Source organism: Drosophila innubila (assembly GCF_004354385.1).
Source record: "Drosophila innubila isolate TH190305 chromosome 2R unlocalized genomic scaffold, UK_Dinn_1.0 1_C_2R, whole genome shotgun sequence".
Classification (NCBI taxonomy): Eukaryota; Metazoa; Arthropoda; class Insecta; order Diptera; family Drosophilidae; genus Drosophila; species Drosophila innubila.
Genome location: NW_022995374.1, coordinates 22,423,483 through 22,442,630, shown reverse-complemented (window position 1 = coordinate 22,442,630; position 19,148 = coordinate 22,423,483). Strand labels below are relative to the sequence as shown.

The 19,148-nt window shown below is 37.4% G+C and overlaps 6 protein-coding genes across 6 annotated transcripts in view; 1 reads left to right on the top strand and 5 right to left on the bottom strand.

Annotated features, from left to right (window-relative positions):
• Window positions 1-11,998, top strand: part of LOC117784490 (phosphatidylinositol 3-kinase 2) — a 31,136-nt gene extending 19,138 nt beyond the window's left edge. Inside the window, exons 2-5 of the mRNA XM_034622242.1 lie at window positions 8,247-9,310; window positions 10,244-10,668; window positions 10,752-10,843; window positions 11,662-11,998. Coding sequence (XP_034478133.1) covers window positions 8,247-9,310; window positions 10,244-10,668; window positions 10,752-10,843; window positions 11,662-11,787 — 1,707 coding nt within the window. The 3' untranslated portion in view covers window positions 11,788-11,998. The remainder of the gene's footprint in view (window positions 1-8,246; window positions 9,311-10,243; window positions 10,669-10,751; window positions 10,844-11,661) is intronic.
• LOC117784492 (pancreatic lipase-related protein 2) lies at window positions 219-5,439 on the bottom strand. The gene is made up of 6 exons (XM_034622243.1): window positions 5,075-5,439; window positions 2,729-2,828; window positions 1,573-1,727; window positions 1,030-1,503; window positions 806-959; window positions 219-707 (listed from the first exon to the last, which is right to left on the bottom strand). Exons 1-6 carry the CDS (start codon window positions 5,124-5,126, stop codon window positions 533-535), a joined length of 1,110 nt encoding a protein of 369 aa, XP_034478134.1. The 5' UTR covers window positions 5,127-5,439; the 3' UTR covers window positions 219-532.
• A 179-nt stretch (window positions 11,999-12,177) lies between the features above and the next one.
• Window positions 12,178-13,755, bottom strand: LOC117784703 (lysozyme 3). The gene is made up of 3 exons (XM_034622512.1): window positions 13,639-13,755; window positions 13,073-13,249; window positions 12,178-13,015 (listed from the first exon to the last, which is right to left on the bottom strand). Exons 1-3 carry the CDS (start codon window positions 13,712-13,714, stop codon window positions 12,765-12,767), a joined length of 504 nt encoding a protein of 167 aa, XP_034478403.1. The 5' UTR covers window positions 13,715-13,755; the 3' UTR covers window positions 12,178-12,764.
• A 73-nt stretch (window positions 13,756-13,828) lies between these two features.
• LOC117784704 (lysozyme 2) lies at window positions 13,829-14,702 on the bottom strand. The gene is made up of 2 exons (XM_034622513.1): window positions 14,256-14,702; window positions 13,829-14,200 (listed from the first exon to the last, which is right to left on the bottom strand). Exons 1-2 carry the CDS (start codon window positions 14,503-14,505, stop codon window positions 13,965-13,967), a joined length of 486 nt encoding a protein of 161 aa, XP_034478404.1. The 5' UTR covers window positions 14,506-14,702; the 3' UTR covers window positions 13,829-13,964.
• An 87-nt stretch (window positions 14,703-14,789) lies between these two features.
• On the bottom strand, window positions 14,790-15,830 carry LOC117784702 (lysozyme). The gene is made up of 2 exons (XM_034622511.1): window positions 15,701-15,830; window positions 14,790-15,636 (listed from the first exon to the last, which is right to left on the bottom strand). The coding sequence occupies exons 1-2, from the start codon at window positions 15,813-15,815 to the stop codon at window positions 15,221-15,223; spliced, it is 531 nt and encodes a 176-aa protein (XP_034478402.1). The 5' UTR covers window positions 15,816-15,830; the 3' UTR covers window positions 14,790-15,220.
• A 379-nt stretch (window positions 15,831-16,209) lies between these two features.
• LOC117785204 (lysozyme) lies at window positions 16,210-19,128 on the bottom strand. Its single transcript, XM_034623114.1, has 3 exons — window positions 18,954-19,128; window positions 16,660-16,830; window positions 16,210-16,588 (listed from the first exon to the last, which is right to left on the bottom strand). The coding sequence occupies exons 1-3, from the start codon at window positions 19,033-19,035 to the stop codon at window positions 16,356-16,358; spliced, it is 486 nt and encodes a 161-aa protein (XP_034479005.1). The 5' UTR covers window positions 19,036-19,128; the 3' UTR covers window positions 16,210-16,355.
• Window positions 19,129-19,148: the final 20 nt, after the last annotated feature.

The window sequence follows — 19,148 nt, the reverse complement described above, 5'->3', positions numbered from 1 at the left end:
GATAATTGCGTTGTGATGTAAGACTGCATTTTGAAAAATTCGACCTACAAGTGCGTTAAATTCGAGGTCAAAGTTCTGAAAATAATCTAAGGAATAAGATAGAGAATGGGGAGCTCATAAAAATTACCATTTACATCAATTTCAATTCCCACATTTGCCATTCAAATTACACAAGTGCTTTCAGTGAGAACCACAAAGAAATGCAACAATAAAACAGCTTATGCTTAAGACAATTTACTTTTCAAGGAAGATAAATAGAGATAGAGAGTAAGAAAGAAGAGAAACGCGGCTTACGTGCTAGCAATACTTATAAGACAGATCACAAGAGAACTTACAACAACTTACATAAGTTACGACTACAACTACAACTATATATAACTGTGGAGACCTTCAACAGTGAGGGAATGTGCGTCCAAAATCACGCAAGTCACTTAATCTCGTGTTAAAGGACAGCCTGATGAAGAGATACTTGAAGAGAATGTGGATGAGGGGCTGAGGGAAAGGCTTCCATCTGCTTGTTTTGGTCATTTTGTCACGTCAATACGATGTTGTCAATGTTGTTGTCTTCCTCCTGCGGCTCCCTTGTGACATTCAGTGGCGTTTTGTAGGAGATGGGCAACAGGGGAGGTATGGACGAGGGTGTTGTTGGGGTGTGTCTGCCAAATGGCTTGGCATCGTTCGTCTCCAGATAAAACTTGCCGCGCAGTCTGTCAAGTGGTTGAAATAAATAAATGTCATATATATAGTTCTGGGAGTTATCGCTATATAAATATGTATATACGTGTATGTATCGATTCATCCTCACCTCGGATCTGCACCGTAGCCCATGTAGGCACGTCCATAGCTTATGCGGCAGTTGCCAAAGTTTTGCGACGGTTCGCAACGGTCGATGGGAAAGGCCAAAGGTTGCCTTATGCTCTCCACAAAATACTCCCAGGCCCGCTGATGGCTGCAACCGACTGGGACAATAAAACAACAACAGCAACATCAGTTTAAAAAATATTATTCTACTTTGCACTCTGGACTCACTAATGATGCCCAGCCAGCGGTTATTGGCGATTTCCTGCCGTGCACAGCCCGGTTGCAACGGTCGACCGCCATTGGGATAGAAATCCGCATGACCCATGGCCGTGGGGTTGCCCAGAATACCGCCATCCGTGTGAATGACGTCCACAAAGCGAGCATCGCTGGGACCTAGTCGGCGATTGGAGCTGTTGCCCTCAAAGAGCGGCAATGCTGGATCCAATGCTGTTATCCTTGTCAGCTTGACTCCCCATTCCTGCAGCTGTTTGCCGGCAAAGCCAGCCACCTCTGCGCCTAGGCTGAAACCAATCAAATGAATATGCTTGACGGCATAACCACTAGTCACCAAGTAGCGCAAAAAGCGAGCCAGATAGCGTGCTGTAACTGGAAGATTCTCCACAGCATTCGAGTACCAGGGAACTGTCACCATGGCGCTCCAGTCAACGAGTATCACATTGTAGTTGCCGCGCCGCAGAAACGCTGAAAGGCATAAAAAGAAACTGAAGATGAGTAAACTGAGCGCTGACAGCGCCTGTGACATTGAGTTACCATCCTTCAGCTGCTGACTGCTCTGCTGATCCCCTGTGGCCGACTCCGAGAAGCCGTGCAGATAGATGGCCAGCGGGTAATTGAAATTGAAATTGCTTCGCGCCAGTCGCGACTCGTCGCTCAGTTGTAGCTGCTGTGCCGTGTTGCGGTTTTTCCTGCATGGTTTTTTTGTTTTTAGGTAAAAACTAGTCGAAAAGGCTATAGTCGAGATCCCGACCTTAGGATACCCGTTACATACTTTTAGGAGCTTGAATTGTTTTTACAATTTAAACAGCTATTTCTGCCGTTCTGTCTAACCGATCTTTCTGCGATTAAGTAAGATAATAGATAAAACTAATAGATAACGTAGATTACCACGAAAAACATATCATCTTAAAAACTGATTTGCGGGGGGCGGAAGGGGGCGGATGGGGGCGTCCCTGCAATTTGAAGCAAAGTTGAACTGCTCCAACGCCATTGGAATCTGTGTGCCAAATTTGGTTGCTCTAGCTCTTAAAAAATCTGAGATCACACAGACGGACGGACGGACAGACTGACAGACACACATGGCTATATCGACTAGGCTATTGATGCTGATCAAGTATATATATACTTCATAGGATCGGAGATGCCTCCTTCTTCCTGTTACATACATTGTAACCAAGTGTGCAAACCTCCAAAATTTTGTTAAATTTTCGGTTTGGCGGTTCGAACCATAGAGCAAGATATCGGATCGGCTCGCGAATTGGTTTATATACCCCCTGAGCCCAAAGTAAGTACATTTTATACTTATGAAATTTGTATTTTAAAAGAAATAAAATTTTGATGATATTTAAAATTTATTTAAAGATTTAAATATGTCTTATTTTAATCCGAAGTCTCAAATAATTGCGTCATATTAGAAAACCATTAAATTTATGTAATTATTTTTTTTTTCGAACCGAAGCTTTTATTTTTAGTTCGGGCTCTCAAAGAAAATAATTTGAAGGGTTCGGTTCATGATCCGGCTCAGGCTGCTTAAGAACCCGAAGCGAACCGGTTGTACGAGGCTCGGTTCAAAACCGGTTTGCAGCCTTGATTGTAACGAACACAATATACCCTTTTACTTATTTTTTAAGTAGCGGGTATAATGATGCACTGAATATGCATGAGACACCGCTGATTCAACCCCACTCACCTCGTGTATAGCAGAAACTTGATGTCCTCACGCTCACGTATCTTGCAACAGCTGCTACAGCTGCCACGCGGTGCGGCACTGTAAAATATTGGAGAGCCGGCTGCAAACATAGAAGCAATAACAGAATTAGAAACTTAATTCTATAGCCAGTTGGCAATTCGGCATGTGAATATGTGAGAAAAGCCTATAATTATTAAGAATCAGCTAATTGTATTATTAACAAGCTAATAAGGCAAACAACAACAATAACAAAGCAGCATAAGCTTGGTCAAAATGAAACCAGCCAAGCGACGCACCGCTTAGCCATGAACTTGAATCTTAGCCGTATATTATGATTGTAGCTACCATAAAAACCACAGACAATACCAACAATAACAATAACAAAGTGGACAACTGACAACCAGCAGCACGTGACGTATACGCCACGTATTACGTCTAAGAAAACACAAACATAAAAGTACATAAAGGCTAAAAACTAATGAGCTGCGACGACAAGTAAATACTCTTTTGATAATGTTTGAATATTATCAAAATTCCCCATAACGAGCTTTTAAGGCAATCAAAATAAATTTAGCATCAAGCTTGATCTAAGAATGAATTGAAAAATTATCCCATTGGAAAATTTTTCTTAAAAGAATATTATTACAGCATTATCTCAAATTTAGATACTTACTAGAATAAATGAATTCTTTACATTTTTCACTGAAATATTAAATTAAGTCAAACATTTCCAAAGTCTTAGAAGAGTCATTTTACCCATTAAACTTCTCCAAAACGAGTTTCTATCAAGTTGCTATCACCGTCAATACATTTATTGAGGCTGTGTAATGGGAGGCGTGGCACTGGGTCAACATTGCAATGTCAATGACATTGCATTTTTTTTCGATGTTTGTTTTGCTACACAGATTTAGCGATGATTTTGAATTGATTCGATTTGATTAGATGCCAAATGGAAGCAACAACAACAGCGATAATCATGACCTTAGGCAAGGTCAAATTAGTTTGCAGCTTATGGTTTGTTCAACACTTTCCGTTTCGCTACTCAGACTCATTTTTATGCATATAGTCTAAATATATTTTATTTATGTAAATTTACTACTAGTTTTTCCTTGTTGTTGCTGCAGAGCGGAAGAGACTTTGTCTTACGTATAGACGATATGCTCGCATATACAAATATATATATTTATCTTATGGCTCTGTTTGTAGTTTTCTTTATTTTGTTTTGTTCACGTTTGCTTCCACATTTGCGTCACGTTGTACATTTAATTTAATTATTACGTTGTTCTCTTGTTCATTTAAAAGTTTTTTTGGCTGGCAGTTAATTAACAGAATTTTATTCTTGTTTTTAAGTGAATTATCACATTGTTGTATAACAGATTTGTATCTAAACTATACTCAAAGGTTCTCGATATAAAATAGTATGACATTGATATAAAAAAGAAATATAAAAAAGTCTTAATTTAAAGCATATATGTAATAAAGCTACACCTTATGGAAGCTTTACTCTCGTAAATCATCATAAAATCTTAAAACGTGACGGAAGTGCACTGTGTTCCTATGAGAAAAGTATGAGCTTAAAATTTATTGCTAAAGCTTTTGAGGAATAGTTTTAAGCAATTAAGTTTTTATTTTGTATATTTAAGGTGAACCTATATCTTATTCAGTTTTATTTAAGTTACAAATCATTACAATTACCAATTGCATTATGCTGGAAAGACTCAGGAAGTCATATGCTTACAATGTATGTATACGAGCTTATAAAGCTTGGCAACAGTAAATAGAAATAGAAGTAAGTTAAAATCCAATATATGTTTGTAATTAATTAATGACTATATATCTCCTCGTTATTTAAAATGCTGAAGCTTGGCAACAATGCATGAGTTACAAGCAACATCTTGGCCTATATTTAGTAAAAGCCTCGCATCAATTGATCGAAGGTAAATTACTATACCTTGAATTGTCTTACAAGTTAGTACACCCGTCAGTTGAGCCATTGTTCAATCGGTTGTTCGGTGCCAATGCAACCTTACTTCATGGCTCAGTAAACCCTCAAGTTAGCCGACAAACCGAACCCAAAGTAAATTCATGCATCAAATGTCAACAATTGGCACTTGTGTCTACCAAATACTTGACTCTTATTCACGCATAAGTTCGATGTCTTATACATCTAAGATATCGTACTATTTACAACCCACTACACCTTGAACTTATGAACAAATTTGTGACTAAAAACATGAGTAAATATTTGGCTAGCTGACAAAAAGAACAGCTCAGTGTTAAGTCAAGATAATGGATGCTAATTGCCTAAGAACACAAGACACTTTAAAGGGGGTCCAAAAAACTTACCCAGCAGAAATGTAAAGACATTGCACAATGTGGAGGCAGTTGGTAAAATCATCGCAAGTGGTTGCAAAAATTTAACTGGAAGTTGTTATTGTCGATGTCGTTGTTTGATTATTATCAGACAGGGCCAGCTGAAAATGGGCGTTCAATGAACCTCAGACATCAACAAAATATCGCACTTTGATAACTACGAGTATTTGAATTTTGTATTATTTTGATAGGCGCTTCCGCATTGACAGCCATAAAAATCGCACACACAACATGCACAACAACAACACAAACACTCGTATTTAGGTGCCGCCTTTCGTTCACTTTGACAACACCGACAACAACGCTCTGTTCTGGCCGAGTTCCGTAGACGAACTGAACGCTGCTAAAGCGCATGCTGCCTGTCCAAGTTGCTGTCTGGGAACGTTGCCTAGAAGTTGCTGAGTTGCCGTATTGTGCGTATTGATTGTCGGTTGTCGGCTGTCGTTTGTCTGATAAATCAATTCGCACGGCCCTATGGCAAAACAAAAGACTGAGGCAACGAACTTGATCGTCGCCTGTTCCGCCTCCAACCTGTGCCAAATATTTAGATTAGCTAATCGCGCATGCCACTCAAATACTCACCAAAGCGGGAGAAACAAAGGTTGTGGAGATTGAAGCGGTGCAGGGGTGTCAAATCGTAAAATTGTTTTTTAATTTCCTCATGTCGCACGCCTGTCGCCTGCAAAGCATACAAAATGAGTCAAGTGCCCAAAGATCACCGAGGATGATCACAGTGTGTGGCCAGCTACTACCTGAGAATTTAGCAATTACAAAGACAAAGCCAAAGTTCAGGTGCCAATGGAACAGGCTTTCATTTCGCTGTCATTGATGCTGCAGTCGGTGCAACATAAGTGCTATGTGGGAGTGATTTAGAATACACAGAAAGAAAATGTTGTGTCTATGAAATGGAACTTTTTTTAAATAGCTCTTATAACTATTTAAAAAAATTATTGAATATATTGAGAAAGAAGTTTCTTGAAATTATACCAGATGTTACATAAAACAAATTTAAATTATATAAAATTAAAAAAGTCAAAATTCTTGAAAATAAATTATATTGCAGAGGATAGAAATACATGAGTGTTTCTGAAAAGATATATAAGCACAACTCCCTTACTTCCAAATCATAATTTGTATTTACACAAGTTATCTGAATTTATTTAAAAACTTAAAAGAATTATTATTATTATGGATTAATTGAATTAGTAAGATAGATAATTCAATTATTGAAATATTTTGTATTTTTAGCGGTGTATAACTTCCAGCCTGCTTACCTTGACCGAATGCTCTCAGTCTCAGCAGCTGTTGATGCTTATCGCCTTTCGTTGACCGCTGTCAGCCGCAAGATCCAACTACAACAAAAACACCAACAACAACCGCAACAACAGTGAAAATATATGTATATGCTTTAAAGCAGTTCTGACCATCCTCCGTTCAGTGCTCTTCTCCGGTTGCGGGTCAATTAGTGAGGCGATGAGTTTAGCATTTTGAGAGCATTAATCATTCAAAATCATTTAGCCAAGTTGCGGGCGTGCAATTTAGCGGTTATGGGTGTATTGTTGGAGTGGTTTTGATTTATGCATAAATTGAATTTGTTGCTGAATCTTAATCTGGCAATGATTCGCAGCCAGTAGTCTGTAGTCAGGGTCATTATGATGCACAGTCTACTAATAAATGCCATGGAATATTGCTTTTGACTGCAGTTTGGCATTCGTAACGCGATTGCTTTGAGGTTTTTCAGCTGTAAAATAATAACCAATTGGTAATTGCAAATTGCTAGTTATGTGTTTGGCACCTTGAGCTAAGCATATGTTGATGGCCCTGAAAGCCGCCAAGTGCAAGGCCCATTCTAAGTTCTAGTCCATAAGTTGCTCTGAAACCCGTCCAACAACTTCTGTTTTTACTCATGGCACATTCTTTTACGACTTCCTCGTGCCTTGAGAGTTGATGACGATCTTAAAGGTACATTGCACAGCAATAAAAATAATAATATCGACAGTCTAAAAATAAACAACAGTTATATATAGTTTATTAAAATTAAAGCCGACCATTCACCCAATAAATAATAATAATAAAAATTTGCTGAATCACATATTTAATGGCCCACAGACAGCAGCGACAACAACAATAAAAGACAACAATGTTCAATTTAACAATTCTTAAGAAATATAATAAAATACCTTAAGTCTATATTAATTCATTATAAACAGTCTGAGGTCGCACTCCCACCCAGCTTTAAATATAAACAAATGCAAACAATAAGCGATAAAAGCTGCGCCATTGGCCAATTTTCAGCTCAGTTAATTATCAATCGAAGCTGACAAAACAAATCGCACAAAATCAGCCATCAAATTGACTTGAAATTCCTCAATTTGCATGTCATATAAATACAGTTAGCCAATGCGCAGATTGTTGCATTAATTATTTATTAAAATTGTCATAATGAAATCTCAATTTTATTGACTCCAATTGGTGGTGTGATATATATTTATTGGCATGTCAAATGGCTTCCGACTGCGCCCTTGGCCAGTAAAAAGCCTCTGACATCATTTACATCCCATTGCAATACTTATAATATATAAAAAATTCCAAATTACTTCATAGCTGCTTGCTAATTATTTGTAACAGATTCCATATAGAAGAAAAAATGGATAAAGATATTTTCATAAAATATATTTAGCCCAAGTAATAATTGAACTGAATGCCAAATGAATCAAGATTAATTTTTAATAAACCACAAAATGTTCATAATAAAATAAATGCAGTTTTAATGTGCAACAGATACCATAAAATTAAGGGAAAAAATTAGATAAATATATTCTCACTGAAAAAAACATTAAAAAAAAACTGAATGCAAAATTAATCTAGACTAAATTTAAAAAGCCACAAACATGTTCCACAGTATAATCAGTCGAGTTTTAAGCTCTTAACGTGTTACAGTTGTCAAACCAATCTAGACTAAAATTAAAAAAATCACAAACATTATGCCCATTAAAATCGTTAGAGATTACAGTCTTAATGCTGTGGGGAAATAATTTTAATATTTTAAATTGTATAACAATAAGTGTGGCATACTTTTAGGCTGCAACATAAAATAACGCTTAAATTGGTCTAAAGATTTCACATTACTTCACGTTACTTACAGGACAAGTTGCTGAGCAAACTTGAGGAGGAGAGCGAACCGGATCCGCCTACCTCGCAGGAGGATGAATGTGTGATCTGCATCAATGCACGCGCCACAATGCAGACCTCGCCGTGTGGCCATCGAGTTGTCTGCCGGCGTTGCTTTGTCAAGACCATACAGAGTGCGGTGGCCCAACGACTGCTGCCTCTGCGGTGCGTGATCTGCAGGGCGCGGGTGAACAGACTGACGTCGTCATCGGGCAGCTGGCGCATACAGGAGTCGGCCAGCAGTTACTCCATGGGTGCCAAAAGCTGGGCCTCAGCGGGTGTACACGCTGGCGGCGTGGTCGCTTCAGCCAGCTCCTATTCCATGAATGATGCACACAGCGAACACCATGCATTCCATCAGCCCACGTTGCACACGGCGGCAGGTGCTCGACATCACTATGCAGCGCCACGTGGAGCACATGGACGTGTGTCGCAGTCGGACAGCCTGTACTCGATGAGTTCGACGGGATCGGCGGGCTCCACGCTATCGGGTTATTCGCACTACTCCAAGACGTCTTCCATATCGAGCAGTGGCCCCTGCTCGCCTGCCTCGCCCGCGGCGATCACTGCGTCGGCTGCCAGTGCCAATCATCTGGCACCGCCATCACCCAATACACACCATCATCATAATCAGCATCATAATCAGCATCATAATCAGCACCATAATCAGCATCAGGTGATCTCACCATCGGGCTCATCCTCCTGTTCCTCGACTAGCGTTGGCTCGCTTTCGCCGCGTGACAATGGAGTACATCATTCACATCATGGCGGTTGCCCCAGCGGCTGCTCTGGCGCTGTGCCGCGCAAGCCGCTGCATATGCTGAGCAATTCCGCCTCCACATCCTCATCGAGCAGCAGTAGTGGTAGTGCCAGCGGCGCCATGACGCCCATGATGCCCACACACACATACCCGGGAAGGCGACACGTCAAGAGTCGTCTGCTCGATCTCCAGAATCGACTGCCACCCATTAAGGAGTTTCGCAGTCCTGCCAAAGTGCCTCATCCCTCGCCGGTGCACGTCAGCAATCCACGTTTTCGGTGGGTAGACCTCTTGACTCTCACGCTCACTTACTAATCTCTTATCATTAAATACAGATATAAAAAATATATAAAAAAATTAATTAATTAACAGATAAATACACTCCTTGAGCAACCCTTACACTCTCCCAACCTCTCACAAAATGTCACATATAGATGTGTTTCAGAAATCTCTTATCATTAAATACAGATATTAAAAATAATAAAAAAAAATTATTAATCAACACATAAATACACTCCTTGAGCAACCCTTACACTCTCCCAACCTCTCACAAAATGTCACATATAGATGTGTTTCAGAAATCTCTAGAGATATTGAAGTGAAATGTTTTCGAAAACAGCCGTTCGAAATGTTTGTGTTCCTGAAATGTTAGAGATTTTATATTATCAAATATAATTTCTTTGCATTTTTATTCAATTCAAAGATATTTTAATTTACTTTAATAAATATTTTATTTTGTCAAGTCTCTCAAGAATTTTTTAGACATTTGAAAGCAATGTTTTTTTTGTTTTTAGGAACACCAACAGTTGCTTTTGGGCTGCTTTAACGCTGTTATAGATTTGTAGAACACACCTGATACAAGTTTTTTGAATACACCCTCGACTTCTTAACTTCACTTTTATATATTTTTAGCTAAAAATTTAAATTGTATAAAATACAATTAAACTTTTTATACTAAATTGTAAAATTTTTTTCTCTTATGTTAATTTGGTCGATGTTAAAGAAATATATAAAAGAAATAAGTATATTAATAAATTAACTCATATTTTTACCTTTTACACATTGCACTAGACATAACCCACCGACTTAACTTTAATTTCATTATTTTCTCAATCATAAATAAAACTTTTACAATGTACATAATATCATTCAATAGGTAATGTTTTAATTTTATTTGATATATTTAAATTAAATAAATATGTCTTTTCCAGCTACGCCTCGTATACGAAGTCAAGCGGCCATGAACTGGCGCCTCTGCTGCGGGAATCGGCATCTCCGCCTCCGCCGCGTCGCCCCAGCCCGATGAACATACAGCTGAGCTGTACGGCACTGGCACCGCCACCACTGAAAGCTGGCGGCGCCAAGATTTGTCCGGTTACCTCAAAGAACTCGCTACCCAAGAATGCCTATGTGATGCCCAAGGACAAGAAACTTCCGAATGGTGCTGGTGCCCCAATAAATAGCAAGGCGCCAGGCGGACGAAGTGCATCATTGGGGGGCAGCAGCAGCTCCACTTCCAAGTCAGGTGCGTGCGGCAGTTCCTCCGTCATCGGTGGCGCTGCAGGGAGTAACTGTAAGCCACATTCGTGTGCTTCGAGTCGAAGTTTTCCTCTTTTTACGAACAGCAGCAGCAACAGCAGCAGTAAGTTGATCTTGTTAACTGATAGATGGCGCCAGGGATGTACGAAATTAATTAAGTTCCGCTCGACAATTTTGCAGAGGAGAAAGCCGACAACAAGAAGAACGAATCCATGGAGCGCAAAAAGAAGGAAGAGAAGCTCAAGATGAAAGCTGAAAAGGAAGCCAGAAAGGTGACTCTCTCTCTCTCTCTCTCTCTCTCTCTCACTTTTGCTTTATGTACATCTCTCTCGCTCTCTCTCTCTCTTTATCTCAGACTGTTATTGTGGGGCATACGACTTTATTGTTTTGCCACCAGGGGGCGCCACACGGCGCCCAGTCGCATTGTTTGTAATTGGCCTCGTTTGCATCCGCTGCCTGCAAAGTTTTTCATTAAACCTGGCCCGAACGGGTCTTTTGTGCTACAGGGCATAAATTTCCAAGCCCCACACCATTCCATAAGCCAATCCTGATGTGGGTGGTGCAAACAAAAAGTAACTCATAATGCGCAACCTCTTTTTGAATTTGATGCACTTTTTAAGCTTTCTATTTATTGCTTGTTAAACAAGCGAACATATTGTAATTACTAGCTGACACTGACAGATACTCTTCCAACCGTGCTGAAAAATGTATTTTTATTAAAACATTTAAAACACATAGAAAAAAAGGAACTGCATGTGTAATAAACCTAGATTTTGATTAAACTTAAATATGCAATTTTAAAAAGCAAAATTGCAATACAGCCAAAAAGCCCTTAATTTATTTCATATGATATGCAAATCATAGATTTTAGCTAGAATAATAGGATGGAAATTAAAATAGAATAATAATAAAGTCCAATAAATTTAAATAAACATTTGACTAAGAATATACTGAGTAATCAAAGTTTGTCTGATATCAGTAACACGAATATGTCTAATAGAGTAAATTCGATTTCATTATTAAACTTGCATATTTACAATGTTTTCATAGGCATAGTAATTATATTACTATTTGATTTTCTTTGTTATAGGAGGAGAAGCGTTTGGCCAAGGAGGAGGAGCGTCTAGCCAAGCTGCATGCCAAGGAGGAAAAGAAACGCGGCAAGAAGGAAGCCAAAGAGCTATTGTTGGCTAACGATGGCAATAATAAGAAATAAAGTTAATTAACGTGCTAAGTTAATGCTTAAATCATAAGCGAAACTCACGAATAAATTGCATATGTATTATATCAAATACACAAACACACCTCATAATCATATCCTAACACACACACACACACACACACACACACACACATCCATTAATTAACGAGCTTGATTGTATTTATAGGATATTTATTTAATTAGCCTTATAAATAACATGAATAAATTGATTTTTTACTCAACAAAAAACAAAAACAACAAAACATGAACAAAAAATTGTTTTTTAGTGCAACATTTTTAAAGAACAAATTTTTTTGTAGTTTTCTTTAATTTTTTACATAGTTTTACTGTATTTTTTAGTAACTTTTGTGACTCTGCTTTAGTTTCAGAGCACTGCAAAAAGTTAAAATAATAGTATTTAATTTATTGCATTATTTTATACAATTATCATCACTGCTAGCAAAACTCTCTCATATGTCTCATAAGTTGAAAGGTTGTTCGAAACAATTGTTTATAATGAATAATATAAAAAAAAAGAAAAAACAGTTTAAGCAGTTTAAACAAATTCTAAAGCTAAGGTTCAAGTTATACAATAAGGAAAAATAGAATTCATTTCATTCAACATTAACTTCTATTCCTAAAAGATTTTAATACCAAATCTAATCGATCTGAAGCAGAAGCTATATAGAAAATGGGAGCAGCAATAATCGGGTTATACTTATGTACTTAAGACCTCTTTGAATCCAATAAAATACTATTTAGTAAACGTTAACAAATTGTTGAAAGATTCTAAAGTAGTTTTCATATACCAACAAAAAACTATATACTAAATTATATATATATATATATATATACTATGTATTGTATTACATATAACTACATCTATATCGTTAGATCTGTATTGGAAACTGTTCAGATGCAAACATAAGCAATGTGTATTAATAATTGTTTTCAAAAAACATTACCAACCAAATAAAGAAAAAGTTATTTAGTTAATTCGACGATTGTTCCTTTGCCTTTGCTTTTGCCTCCAGTTGCTGCTTTCGTTTCAGGCATCTATTGAAGACCTTGGCGAAACTGTAGGGCAACTCGCCACGACAATTTAAATTGCCGAGCTTATGGATGGCTCCGTAATCCTCGCAATTGATGTGCTCATCCCCATTGCAGTCCTGGCCGTGTTTGTACATATAATTCTGGATCGTATCCGCGGCACAATAAGGATCATTCACGCAGTTGACAAAGGCTACAGTTGAAAATAAAATGACAGATTTGGATGGACTAACGGGTTGCATTATCTTACCATCATCCGATAGGGAGGTGTCATTCGGCAGCGTTAATTGACCGCCCTCTAACCAGAAGCCCCGGGTAATCCGAAAGATGCCACATGCCCCGTTCACACAAATCTTTGACGCATTGCAACCGCTTGAAGTCTCACATAGGCATTCCAGGCAGTCTTCCGTGACGGGTTTGTTTACAACTAAACATGGAAGAGGAAGACGGAAAGGCGGAACGGGGAGGGCAGTGCAGGGGAAAAGTTGTTGTTTAGCATATTAGCCAATCGTCGTATTCTATTGAAATCGATATACTAAGTATATGTACTAGTGGGTATTACACCAAAGTCGTTTCGCATTATCATAATTGTGCAGTAAATACTATCTACCGATAATTATCTCACAATGTACAGGCACAGTGGTGCGTACTATGATAAAATATTAAAAAAAAAATTAAGAATGTTAATTGATAAGGCTATACTTTTATAAATTGTTTTTTATTTTTTTAAAAAAATTTTATTTAAATTGCTTCCTAATTTTAATTTTATTCTAAGCTATTCTAAGAATGTTTAAATAGGTTTTGAAATTCTCTTACCATCGAAAGCTAACCCACAATTCCAGAGCCCCAACCCAAAGAAACTGAACAACAAGAAATGAAAATACACAAACATTTTAATCAACTTTCGATCAATCGAAATTGATCTCAATCCGATTCGAGATGCAGTCTCCGCACAACTGAGCTAGATTAATAGTTGCAACGATTTTAATAGTGAAACAACTGGAAATGCGGATATTCTCATATACTCGTAGTATAAATACTAAATTCTATACAGTCAGTTGACTGTAATTTCCTAGAATAAATAAAAGCAATTACAATAAAAAATTAATTCAAGTTTCAGACAGTTGTTGTGGCTGCTGTTGTTATTGTTGTTGTTGTTGTTGGTGTTCTCGTTGCACTCGCTTGATGCACCTTTTGAAGATGCTTTCGTAGGTGTAGGGCATATCGGCCTGACAATTGAATGGACCCATATAATGTATGGCATTATAATCGAGGCAATCCTGACGCTCATCATTATTACAGTCCTGTCCATACTTGACCATATAACTTTGTAGGGTATCCGCGGCACAATATGGATCATTCGCGCAGTTCGTGAATGCTATGATGGAAAATCCATATTTAAATTGGAGTTTCATGTAATTTCCCACACTTACAGTTCTCTGATAGGGGCGATTCCCCAGGTAGTGTTAAGCGCCCCGAATCAACCCACTGATCCCAGGTGAGTCTGAAGATTCCACATGCCCCATTCACACATATCGCCGTGGCATTGCAACCACTTAATGCCTCACACATGCAACCCAAACATGTCTCCGTGATGGGTTTCTTATCCTCAGAATTCGACACTGCCACGCCCACAGTCAATGCCACACAGAGACACAACAACAAGCTGCTGTTTTTAGACATTTTTCAGCAATTTTTGAATCACTTTCCGACTCGATATGTTCAACAGTTCTCGAGCAACTGAAATGTTTCGACGTTTGTTTGTTCACTTTTGTTGCCTCTGGTCACAAAACAAGCTTTATAATCACTCTGGCTTAAAAGCTGTATGTAAAACGGGAAATGAAATTACTTCCAGAATAGTTAAATAATCTAACCCGATTAAATAAAAGCAATTAAGCTTTTAGGTAATTAAATCCTTAATAGTAAACATAACCTAACCTAACCTAGCTGTTTAAATAACCGATTGATAATAATAACAAAATGTTAATTTTAATAATTATAAGTAAGGTTGTAACTTAAAAGCAAGTTTAGTTTGTCTTAACCGAATAAAGTGATAATAGCCGATACGAGTATATCACAACTTTATATGCGTCTTAACCGTTTAAATAACCGATTGATAACAATAACAAATTGTAAAATTCTAACACTTTTAAGTGAGTTGATAAATTAAAATCAAGTCTAGTTTGCCTTAACCGATTGAAAAGTGATAATAACCGATACAAGTATATCATATCTATATATTCAACTTAGCCGTTTAAATAACCGATTGATAACAAAAAAAAAAAAATTTTAATTCTAACACTTTTAAGTGAGTTTGTAACTAGAAAGCAAGTTTAGTTCATTTAAACCGATTGAAAAGTGATAATAACCGATACGAGTAAATCATCTTTCCATGATATCACTCAAATCCCTGGTCCTGATAGTCCTCGATGCACTCCTCGAATGTACTCTGGTATTTATAGGGCAAATCTCCTTTACAGCCATAGCCACCCAGCTTGTGTATTCTCGCATAGTCCAGACAATCCATCTCACCATCGTCATTGCAATCCTGATTAAATTGCTTCATGTAATTCTGGACAGTGTCGGCGGCACAGTGCGGATCATTGGCACAATGGATGAACGCATGCTCCGATTCGGGATGCTCCCCATTGATGGTCAGCTTGCCGGAGTCCACCCAATAGGCCCAGGTAATTCGAAAGATGCCACAGGTTCCCTTCTCCGGACTGATGCAAACGGCAGTCGCATTGCAACCGCTGATTGCTTCGCAGATGCAGTTGAGGCACAGCTCAGTGACGGGTTTATCCAGCACATGACCTGTAAATTCGTAATCCGTATTCAGATTACATTCAACTTTGATTTAAATTTAATAGAAACTTACCCTGCCCACACACCAAAACAGGTGATAATAGGCAAACGAAACTTAAGTAAAATATCCCAGAAATTTGCGTTTTAGTTTTAGAATCCATTAGATAGCTTAAAGCACGTTCGATCATATCCACAACTAAAACGTAAATGCAATCAACTCGAACCGCTTAGTCGAAGTTAGCTTACAAATTCTCAATAATACCAGTTTCTAGAGAATCTTAGACTGACTGAGACGAATGTTAGGTTAGAGCGTAATAGACGCCACTATTGACATTGCTGAAATAAATTATCAGCAAACAGAACTCGAACTCCAGGGTATCTAGTCGTCAGCTACTTTGAAACAGACTAAAAATAGCTCTGTTTCAGATTAAATATGAAAACTAAAAAGAAAAGCTTTTAGCAAAGTCACAAACCATGATAACGCTTTTAAATCGACCGTTACTTTTTTAAAGCGAAACTACCATTTTGCCCATATTGTCTTACTTGATATTTCCCTTCTTTTAAACCATCAAACATATAGTGTTTTATTTTCATTATATTTTTATATGAAGTTTTTATTGTGGATATTCTAAAAACAATTTTGCACAATTCAAACGATCCAATTCAAGTTTCATCTCAAAACTGAACATAAATAATATATAAGTATAAAAGCAGATTTACGATTCCACTTAAAGCCCACTACGCACATCCAGGGGAGAGAAGGTGGTCAGACACTGATCGAGAGCACTCTTATACTGATAGCTCAGTTCACCGCTGCACCCGTAACCACCGAGCTTGTGAATGGCTGCATAATCATAGCAATCGACGCCGCCATCTCCATTGCAATCCTGTCCAAACTTGGTCATATAGTTCTGAATGGTATTTGCCGCACAGATCGGATCATTCACACAGTTGGCAAAGGCTAAACATTGAGCGAAACAAAGAGAAGACTAAAGTCTACAGCGACTGCATAAAAATTTACTTGAAACTTACCCTCCTCAGACTGGGGACTATCGTTACCCAGAGTCAGTTTGCCGCCATCCGCCCAATAGGCCCAGGTAATGCGAAACAGGCCACACACTCCGCCGCCGCAAAAACGCGTCTGATTGCAGCCGCTGATGGCCTCGCAGATGCACCCGAGGCATACATCGGTCACAGGCTTATCTGTTTTGAAACACGAAGGGGACCATAAAATAATTTTAATGTACGTGGGTATACAACACTTATTTATAACCTGATAAGCCTCTCAATTAGATGACCTATAAATTCACGACGACGATTCGCTGCGAAGATAACGAGACAAGCTTTCGTGTTTTGAGAACCTCAACAAAACTGGAAATTTGTCTCACATTTTTGTCCGCACATGTCATCATTTTAATTTTATAAATGAATTAATGTATTTCTCTTAATTGTAAACAAACAAATAAAAAAATGTGTAAGGTGTAAGCCGAGTCAAGTCAAAAAATATAACTTATATATATTATGATATTAATTAAACAAAAGGTTATTAAAGCCCATTCCGATGCGTGGACGCCCATGAACCTGAAGTTCCGTTCCGTTTCGTTGTATCTGTCATCTCTCAGTCAGTGCCGAACTAGTTTTGCAACTTTCAATGGCAGCATTGAGTCTTCTACATCTTAAATTTTTGTATTTCAATACCCTATAAAAACTGCGAGGGAAAATTTTACTTTGTAACTGTCATAGGGAGGTGGGTTGATATTCTATTGATCATTATTGACCAAAATTTTTAGTTGAGGACACTTTTGACTATTTGAAATTTTTGTAATAAACATGAAAAAACATAAAAACTAAACTATAACTAGCTAAGTAGAATTTTTAAATTTATTTAGTTAATTGAAAGCAGGGGTATCTCCTAGTCGAGCACTATGACTAGTTTGATCTCTTGCCATGTTGGCGATGAGTTTATATGGCTTATCAAACGCACGATTCCAGCGAATTGCGATATTCTTGTTTAATATTGAACAATGTCTGATGTTTATATTGTTTTTAATATTTTTGTGGGCTACTCAAGGTTACAGCAAGTTGCACGAAGATGTTTCCAGTTAAGTGAAAAAATTGATTTTTAAAACCCAAAGTTTGTATTCAAATCACGCTTTATAGCGGGTTGTCAAATGTCCAACTTGATGGATCTACGTAAATTTCTGTATGGAATATCATTATCATAATGTACTTTGTACAACTTTCTGCAGAGAGAAAAAAAGCAGGAAAATATAATTACAATTCTTTAAAAAATCAGTACATTTTTCTTTGAGTGTGAAGTCGTTATTGTATTTTCACGATTTCTTTGTTTTCGGCTCGCCCACGCATGAGACCTGATTGGACTACTCTTTTGGTATCTACGTTTGGGTTCAATGAACCATCTTATGGTCATTAAAATAGGTCGAAATTTGAATTATTAATCTGATTATAATTAAATAATATGCATTTTAATATTAATATTTGTAGTAAATAATTAGTATATAATTAGAGGGGAAAAAAAACATTTTCTATAAACTAGCTAAATCAGATAGTGGTATTGTCGCTCACGAAGGGCAGACAATGTGTATATATTATGTACATACGCCATAGGTTTTTAATTCTGGGTACTTTACAATGCTTAGCAGAGTGTCACATACAAAAGTCGTGCTTTTCCCGGATTTAATATTAAACAAGCTAATCAATGGCATCAAGAATATTAAAAATACGCATAGACGATAATTGAGAAAATTCACCAAGTGTATATCTATCAATCATTTTGTTGCATTTTGAACAGTTTGCTTAATCACAGCTCATTTGCCTTGTTGATTTAATACACAAATTAATATATTTAAACTAATCAGCAAAGTTATGCAATTTGTAAGAGGCATGTAAGAAGAAACAAACAATTATTGCGCTTAGTTCCGCTCCATGAGTTATCGGAAGTACTTGGCGAATGCCGTGTAAGTAATTGGAATCCTCTGTCAATGCCCCCAATGATGATATTGCCCCAGCTCAATAACAATCAAATAATTGATTTAGTCATTATTGTAAATCATTTGTATAAATTGGAAAATAATTATAAGCTTAAAATAAGAGTGAAGAAAGATATATCGTAAACAAATATATCCGTTTGCTCGTATTATATACAAAAGCTCAACAAAACAATCTTTATTTGATGGATAATTAATGTTAATTTAATGCACGAATCTGTTGGTCAGATATTTCCATTTCGCATTTGAAACAAATTGACAAAATGTATGACGGAATCGCTGATTAAAATGTACACAATTCTATATAATTTCACTTACTTTGAGCTTGGATCAGCACCACGAATCCCAAGCAAAGTAAAGCACCAAACGCCAAAGTGCAGCACAATTTGTTGGAAGCCATTGTCCGAAAAATAAGATGTGTAGTTATTGAAATTCTAAACAAATGCAAAAGCTCAAAGTCAAAGTATCACTGTTGTGTTTATTTCACAGTTGTTCCGAACGCTTTCGAGTTGC